Raw genomic sequence first — 9,321 nt, 5'->3', positions numbered from 1 at the left:
GGTTCTTTTACATTTTACTAAATCTACACAGCATTTAATCTGTTAGTCTACTAACAGATTAAATGCTGTGTCGAGGCTGTCATTTTTAGTATCTACATGGATGCTAAAATTGCCCAAAATAAAGATTTTTATTTGAGCTGAGCACTAAATCAGATGAAGTCTGAGAAATCAAACAAACTCTGTAAGGCTCAGGTGGACAATAGAGGATTACAAATAAGACTGGTTTTTGAGTCTTACATCTGACTGAGGAGCAATTACAATCTGCAACTTCCACATATGAACACCCAAACCATTTTGAACAGAGTTCTAAGTAAAATAGTAAAATCTGTCTGTTGAAACTTATTCATCTTGTGAGCATGAGAATATGAGTTTAAGACTTTTACATCATTGCGTTCTGTTAACGGTGTCACAATAATGGGGGGGTTGTGTACTTTTGATAGTGTAATAGTACATAGGTGTTCATATCATTTAATAGCAGGTAGACAGTTTTGTGACCTTATAAGGTTTTATATGACATCGGCATGATGTTGCAATGTCACCATTGTTGCAAAAAATAAAAATGTTGATCAATACATTTACATTAGATGACAGTAAAAAGGAGTCTTCAACGTGGTAAAGTTCATATAAAAACATTTAATGCAAATCTGAGATCGTTTTCCCCTTAGTTTGAAGAAATATCGAGTTATACTCTGACCTCAAGATAAAAAAAAAAAAAATAAAGGTAAACAAAGACTAGATATTCAATATGAAGTTGAAGGACAGCAGAACAACATCTTTCATTTACTTTTTATTGATATTGAAATCAAATGGACATCAAACAAACATGGTCAACCAACATCTGGCTAGGATCTAGTTCTCTTTAAACCCACAAATGTCTAATTTCAGTGACATAAATGTTTTATATAATGTATATATATATTGCCTTCTGTATATGTACATAGGTACACGCATCAAGTACATACACTGCTGAGGTTTAAACACACATACAAATAGGTCACATTTATTGTAATGACTGGACTTCAGTTCAGTTCCTGACTAGGAGGGGGAGAGGCTTTCAAAAGAAATGCATAGTTTAACACAATATGCCACAAGCAGGCTCTACACACAGTTCAAAGTACACATTGAATTTGGAGTTCTGTCTGAAGAGTTTGGTCCTTCAAATCAAAATCAGAAAGAAATACTTTGTACTGGACATGCTGCGGAAAGAAATGTGAATGAAACCATTTAATATCAACCCTCAAAAGTAAAAATATTAATGAGGCTGACAGATTAACAGTGACAACACAGCGTTATAGGAATGATATCGGTGGGGGGTGTTTTTTTTTTTTGGGGGGGGGGGGGGGGTTTGGGGGCGCATTGTAAAGCACTGTAGTGTAGCTGTTGGCCCAAACAAATGTCAGCCCTTCCCTTTTAGTGTCCCAACTCACCACCCTTGCACAACTGTCACACACACACCATGAGACCTTGTGTAGATCTGTCCTTGATTTCATTTTTACTAAACAACAAGGGAAACAAAGTCTTGACTGATTTATTAAAGAGGTGTATAGGTAAAATCTTTAAGGGGCAGAAAATAGTGAGCAGGTACATCAAGGCTAATCTTTCCAGCCCTGCCAGGAAGAAATACATCAGGGTAAGGCAAGTGACTATACCCTGTGAGGTGGGGAAACAAGGCTGTGCATGACTGACAGATATGGACACAGGGGTGTAAGTGCCCCTTGATATCAGAATACAAATGGAGGGGCATGAGAAGTTGGTTTCGTTGACGTGTCATGGAAAAAGATGATATGGAATGATTTCCCGAGCAGCCTTGGGTGTCTAGCGGACTAGTGGGGACTGCTTCAGGGAGATGAGGACCGAACGCATGCGGGACACATCCTTAGCCTGCTTGCTGGACTTGGGATTAAAGTCACAGAGCCGTGCCACCCGCTCCCACTCTGTGCCTGGGTTGTTCTCATCCAGATCTGAAATCATGGCTTCCTCAGCCGCCCTGTAAGCATTAAAGGAGGAAAAGACAGAAGAGCGAGCCCATCAGTGTGTGAAGTCGTAAGATACACAGCTGTGCAGCCCTGAAGAAGATCTCTGCTGACTAACATCACATACAAGTTCTTTAGACAAAGTCAGAGGCGCCAACAGTGAAATTTTGACTCAAGTTCTCAGTTTTGGTTACACTGAAATTGAACTTTAAGCCTGGCATTAAAAACTCAGTTTTTCCATCTGATTTTGTCTGGGTTGGACTTTTTTAGTTCAGCAGCGTCTACCTCAGGGCTGGACAGTCCAATCACTACACACAAACATTATCTATCTTTACTCCCAAAACTGAGTAATCAACAAGGAACAAGCTTTCCCGGCTACATTACCTGTGGCATGCCCCCCACTTTACAGAATACAGCAAGTCACCTGTATATTCTACTCTCAACATCAGGGGGAGATATATACACAACAACGAGATATCAAGCTCAAGCCAAAAACAACCAACCCACCCCCCAAATAATAATAATAATAATAATAATAATAATAATAACAATAACAACAATAAATTAAGAAAAATGTGTTTCTGGCTGGATAAAATTGCTGTTCATTAAGGAACTCAACAAGAACCAAGTATAGTGATATGTAGTTATCTGTATACTTGTCCTTGATTAATAGGAACAGTAATACATGTTCAGATTTTTAATCAAGCCTAGCAGAAAAACAACAAAACGAAAAAAAAAAAATGCATTAAGCATGCATTGGCAAGCAGAAAAGCGGGGTGTTTCAGCTGTGGCAAGGAATGCGCTGACGTTGAAATTATGTGTCTCAAATGCCAAACAGATAATTAACTTTAAAATATTTAGGCATGGGTGTGGGTTCATTAAATCCATCAAAGACCAAAAAAAAGGCCTTTACAAAGATTACTTATGTAGTTAAACAAATGCAAACAAGAACAAAAACAAATTAAAATAAATTAAATTGATCAGTTCCACTATTACAAGGCAATTTGAGATTCAAGCCACAGATATGGCTAAACTCTTGTGACACCCCATCCACAAACATGAAACTCAATGCTATTCTTTGGTTCTACTTAAAAGGATCTTTTGTAGTCTCCACCCCACCTGAGCTAATAACTTAAACACAGTACACAAAGAAAAATAGGGCAGGTGAGAAGCTAATGAGCATTCACTTTCACAACCATCTACAATACACAAGGGACTAGAAGGACCACAACATCACAGGAGGAACATTATACCAAACTCTAGGCTCTGGATCTAACTCTTGTGCTATTCAACTGGGTACCTCTGCAATGCACTATAAACACATACACAGACAGAACTGCATCTGACCCCTGTGAAAATGATAAAGTATTTTGAAATTCTGGGGTTTTATATTTTTACTTAACTGGTCTAGGCGGTAGCAAGGATGGTTAATATGTGTGCTTTAAGGTGCATAGGAAAAGAAAACAGGGAGAAACAGTTTCACAAGTCAGAATTTAGGAGAGAGAGAAAGAAAGAGAGAGGGGGGGGTGAAATAAAAGACAACAAAAATGAGCTCAAATGCAGATGTTTAAAGTCAGCATGCAAAAGCAACATTTTTCTTTTGGCTTTATTTTCCTAAAAATGAAAATGATTAGTGTGCAGCCTTTGGTTTGCTAAACTGAACTGATCTATGTTTTCTATAAATAAAATATCAGCTTCTCAATCTGTAATAAAGTTAATAAATTTAACCATCTGCATCATCTCAGTAATCTGATCTACAGAGTCCAACAGCTCACTTATTTTTCATGAATTATAAACACACAATGTTCCTACATTTGCAAATAACACTCCAATTCTCACTTCCTCCAAATAGTAGGTATAGAGTGACACCAATCAGATGGAGGAAGACGGAAGTGGAGCGATTAAGATTCAGTGTCATTATGCATTACTAAGACTAAAATTTCATTCTGTGTTTAGGTGAGTACAACAATAAGTTGGAAAGCTCCACGGGTGTGCACATTTTGAGAAAAGGACTATTCAAATAACACAAAGACAGCGGTAACATGATGCTAATTTTCAGATGAGCAGCTCAACAAGAAAGAAACTAAACACTTTAAAATGCTGGAGGCAATGTAGGAATAACAAGAGGCCTGGAATTTCTTTACATGAAACCAGGTTTTGCACCAATCTAAATTCTTACATTTGGCAACGAAGCTGACAGCAACAAAACGTGCACACCACAATGAAGGCTAATGGATATACCCAAGTAATTTGATAGCAGAACCAAAGGCTGCACAGCTCAAGCTATTCGACAGCTAGCTGGGCGTATCAGCAGGTCATCTTAACATTCTAATAAAGCATGAACACAGCTCAGTTTGAAGCAGTTGTGTATCCACGATTTGATATCTTCACATTTCTTATAGATAAAAAATAAATAAATAAATGCAATAATTACTACTGCCTGGAAACGAACTCCAGGCTCATTCAGCATTTAAGAAAAAACCTCACATGTGTTTCTAAATAATTACGGTTTTCTTAATCATTTATAGGCTGATGTTTATATAATACTAAGAAACCTCAAAAGTACCATTGTGAAGTGAAATGATTTACCGTCTACACAAAGTTTGCTGCTTCAGTTTAGCAATTTCCTTCTTTGCCGTGAAAACAAATGAATACGAGAGGAAAAAAAGCGTTTGAAAGTTTCAAATCTGAGAGAAGGACAGATTTCCTATCCTGAAACAAACATAATTCATGGGGAAACGGTCAACGGTATCAAAAAATTCTTTAACCGTGAGTGTCAGGAGTGTGAAGATATATCCGGCCCTCGAGGCCTGGAGTTCAACACTCCTGGCCTATGGCATTCACCCAATAAAGAATGCTACCATTGTTTGTTTGTTAATTAGTTAGTTAGTTTATTTGCTTGTTTTAATCAATTTTAAATCATGCTTTTTATTTGTTCTTGTTTCTAATGTCTCTGTAAAGCACTTTGAATCACCTTGATGTTGAATTGTGCTATACAAATAAACTTGCCTTGCCTTACCAAAACATCCTGCAACAGCAACTTATTCCAACCACCCAAGAACAGTTTGGTGAATAACAATGCCTTTGCCAGAATGATGGAATACCATGAGGCCAAAGTGATAACTAAGTGGCTCAGGGAACAAAACATTGAAATTTAAGGTCCATGACCAGGAAACTATCCTTAATCCAATTGAGAACATGTGGTCAATCCTCAAGATGTGGGTGAAAAAGCAAAAACCTGCTAACTGTGACAAACTCCGAGCAGTGATTATGAATGAATGTGTTGCCATCACTCAGGATTTGGCCCAGAAGTCGACTGACAGCATGCCCGGGCGACTGCAGAGGCCTTGAAAAAGAAGAGCCAGCAAATATTGACTCTTTGCATAACGTTGATGTAATTACCAATAAAAGCCTGTGAAACTTATGAAGTGCTTGTAATTATACTGGTTTACATCACAGAAACAACTGAGAAATTTTTTTTTTTTTTTTTAAATTCTAAAAACAATGAAGCAGCAAACTTTGAAAACCAGTAAGTGTGTCATTCTCAAAACTTTTGGCCATGATTATAATATATGAGATTAAGGAAAAGAAAAACCACACACAATTGCTTCAACCCATCTCTACATATCTTACTTGTAAGTAAAACAAGAAAACCAACATTAATAAAGTTGTTAAGTGGAAAAAAACCCAAAACATTTTCATTAATTTTTTACGCAGTTGGTTTAAGCAGGTGTTAATTGTTAGAAATTTATGAAATGCATTTGGATAATGAGTTGCTGAAGAGAATCAAAGAGAAATGAATGAGAAATTAACATGGGCACAGTTGTGAAAGTATTCATTTGATTTCCATGGATGTGATGGCATGCGTTACTGAAATATACCGACAGGCATCAAACTCACAAATGTCATGCAGATGATATGGATATGGAGTTCAAATTATAAATGCAGTTTATATTTGGAAAAAGTTCAAGCTGGATAGGCAAAGTAACGATTATGAATCCAAGCACTTCAAATGTATGACTGAAGGAGAAAGTAACACATGGCAGCAGAAAGAAGGTAAACTGATGCTCTAAGAGATATGTGATGTCAATGGCTGTTGACAATGGGGGAAAAAAACAAAACAAATAAACAATAAGAGGAGGATGTTAGTTGGAGCAACATACACATAACCAATGAGCTCAGAGAAGGGTTGCTTGTAGAAGTCTTCATCCAACACCCTGGACAAATATCCGCCCAAACGACAGAGCAGCAAGAAGGCAGGAGAAAAGAGAGAAAGTGGTAAAAGGGAGAAGAGGAATGGAAACACAAGCACTGCAAGTTACCGTACAATAATATGCTTAGGAATATAACCAATCAGGTGTTTGATCAGTGTCAGAGGGATTTAAAGACTGTTTAAAGAAAGTTTTACATCTTTAATGCCATTGCACCAGTCATGCACAACACACTTTTAGTTCTTCATACCTCTCACATTTTGAATACTTGACACATTTTTAACTAATTAGCCTAACAGTGGAATCTCTTAACCCAGTATGTTATAGCTATAACAATAAGCGTAACCCCACATCAGTGCATGCAACGCTGTAAGAAAAATCATGTGACAGGTGAAACAGCTGCTGTGCTGAACAGCAGTGCAGTGTCTGACACGTAAGCGCAACTTTTGAATCATTCGCATTTGTGCTGAGGAGTAGACGAGACCACTTTAAGTGCCATTTGTGCTTTTAAATTTTTGGCTTGTCATCACCCACTACACAAAGGGACCATGGAGGAAAAAGAACATTTTTCCAATCTGGGATCGTTTAACTCCCGCCCACATACACAAGAAAAGAAAAAAAAAAAAAACATTTGTGCATTCATTTGACATACTAATAATAATACTAATAATAATAATACTAATACTAATAATAATAATAGATTGGGTGCCTTGAAAAGCACTATATAAATCCAAAGCGCTTTACAATGCCACTATTCATTCACTCTCACATTCACACACTGGTGGAGGCAAGCTACAGTTGTAGCCACAGCTGCCCTGGGGCAGACTGACAGAAGCGAGGCTGCCATATCGCGCCATCGGCCCCTCTGGCCAACACCAGTAGGCGGTAGTGTAAAGTGTCTTGCCCAAGGACACAACGACCAGGACAGAGAGCCCGGGGATCGAACCGGCGACCTTCCGGTTACAGATGCGCTTCCCAACCCCTTGAGCCACGGTCGCCCTATATTATTCAAATACATTATTTTGTTATAATCAAATTAATTGGACTATATCACCAGCTGGTTACATAAAGGACCCTTCACTCATTTAGTGTTCAGAACCTAGTTCATTCTCTCTCCACCCTGCCTGCAATGCACTGTTAAATCCAGTAGATGTCGCTATTAATGAACACCTCAACACCCCCATCCATGAGGCACCATCTACCTCTCACTATTGTAGAGGTATACCTCTGGAGTATATCGTATGGAAGCCCGTTTCCGCCACTTAAAAAAAAAAAAAAAAAAAGAAGCTAGTATCCATAACTCAAAATTTCGAGTTACATTTCTCAAAATTTCGAGTTAGCTCTGCCAATCAAAAATATACGTGAATGAGGTCGCTTTCTTGTTACCCGGAAGCATATGGCGCAGGACCGCGCACTCAAAAACGGATCCCAACAAATTAAAGTATGTTTGCTGATAGTAACACCATGTGATTCAGCTAATAACACAGGGATTTCATCATTTGTGAAGCCAGGCTTAAAACACTCAGCAATCTGTGCATTCACGACTGGATGTAATACCGGTAGCTTAGCTGTAGCATTTGTAGCTGAGGGCTTCAGCTTCCGGGTAACATGGAAATGACGTCATTCACGTAGATTACTGATTGGCAGCGCTAACTCGAAATTTCGAGTTGCTTTTCTCGAAATTTTGGGAAAATATGTCGAAATTTTGGGAAAATATGTCGAAATTTTGGGAAAATATGTCGAAATTTTGAGTTATGGATTCTTTTTTTTTTTTTAGTGGCGGAAACGGGCTTCCATAATACCGGGTTATAAGACATGTAATCTCAATTTATTCTTTTTTTTTCCCTCTTTCTTTTTAAAAACCCATTACCCTGTTCTACACCTTATACGTTTCTGAAGCCAGAATACGGTAAAAGGAGCTCTGCAGATTACCTCGAAAACTGTTAGTCACCCACAGGATGTGTCGTGAGATGTCATGACCTTTAGTAAATTACCTGCATCAAGTCATGAATGCAAAAGTAGAGATGCACCGATTGACCGTTCATAAATTGGAATCAGCTTATTTTCAGTGTTTTACACCTTGTCTGGTGATCAGTCAAACTCCCATATGACCGATTATAAGCCAGTCCTTTTAATGTACGTATGACTCACATACAGCAGCACAGGCTATTAGTTGCACACCTACCCACATGCTACACTGTTAGCACGGAAGTGAGATAAGAAACAAGGGTGGCTTAATCAAACAAACAGAAAACAAAAACGTTCAGAACAAATCTAAAGAGATATTTAAACATGGACATTTTAAAGAAACTAACAGAGGAAAAGTAGCTAAAGCTATCCAGAGCTCAGAGGCAGCCTGAGGATGAGCAAAGGATCAAAGCGGTTATGAGGAAAATTACAGAGAAAAAGAAGACAATGTCTTGTTATCTGGTGAAGTCATTTCAGGTAAATGTGGGTGTACAACAGCTTATTTTCAGATAATTATTTATACTGCACTGAAGTAGTTTAAATTTTAAAAAAAGATCCTGTAATTGTCAAGTTTATTGACAATTACAGTTTATTTTACACGGAAGAAAGGTGGAGTTTTGTTTGTAACTGTTGTCAGTTAAAAGCCTGCAAAAATCAGTAACGGCAGATCAGAAAAATATCTAAACTGACCAAGAAAATTGCAATCGGTGCATCTCTATACAGAACCCTCCTGTGATAATAAAAGACACAGTAAAAAGTGTTTTTACCTCACAGGAAATATTTGACTCAATTTGTTTTCCTTAAAATATCACACATTAGTTATTAAATTTCCTGAAATAACAGCAAATTGCATAGACTTGTCTTAGGTATAGGTAATTTTAATGACTGAAGACATGCAGTGAACAATAACTCCAGTGTCTGGGAAACTTAATAAAGTGGAACCCCGACTTACGAAATAAATTCATTCCAGAGGGTCTTTCGTAAGTCAAAATTTTCGTAAGTCAAAATTTTCCATCGCCTTTTGAGTGAGACGATGCTGGCTGAAGACGAAGTTCTTGGTGGAGGAGGACCTCGCTCATACAGTGGGGCAAAAAAGTATTTAGTCAGCCACCGATTGTGCAAGTTCCCCCACTTAAAATGATGACAGAGGTCAGTAATTTGCACCAGAG

The 9,321-nt window shown here is 37.9% G+C and overlaps 1 protein-coding gene across 2 annotated transcripts in view; it reads right to left on the bottom strand.

Annotated features, from left to right (window-relative positions):
* Nucleotides 1-774: 774 nt before the first annotated feature.
* clta (clathrin, light chain A) overlaps nt 775-9,321 on the bottom strand; it is a 14,215-nt gene continuing 5,668 nt past the window's right edge. Inside the window, exons 5-7 of one of the 2 annotated variants that reach the window (XM_005736318.2) lie at nt 6,137-6,190; nt 3,377-3,412; nt 775-1,987 (exon numbers count right to left, since the gene is read on the bottom strand). In XM_005736318.2, coding sequence (XP_005736375.1) covers nt 1,816-1,987; nt 3,377-3,412; nt 6,137-6,190 — 262 coding nt within the window. In that variant the 3' untranslated portion in view covers nt 775-1,815. The remainder of the gene's footprint in view (nt 1,988-3,376; nt 3,413-6,136; nt 6,191-9,321) is intronic. The other variant, XM_005736320.1, reaches the window with a different exon arrangement.

Source organism: Pundamilia nyererei, unplaced genomic scaffold, assembly GCF_000239375.1.
Source record: "Pundamilia nyererei isolate P.nyererei 1_Seehausen unplaced genomic scaffold, PunNye1.0 scaffold00068, whole genome shotgun sequence".
Lineage (NCBI taxonomy): Eukaryota > Metazoa > Chordata > Actinopteri > Cichliformes > Cichlidae > Pundamilia > Pundamilia nyererei.
Note: the sequence above shows the minus strand (reverse complement) of the source record. Positions and strands in the feature narration are given on the sequence as shown.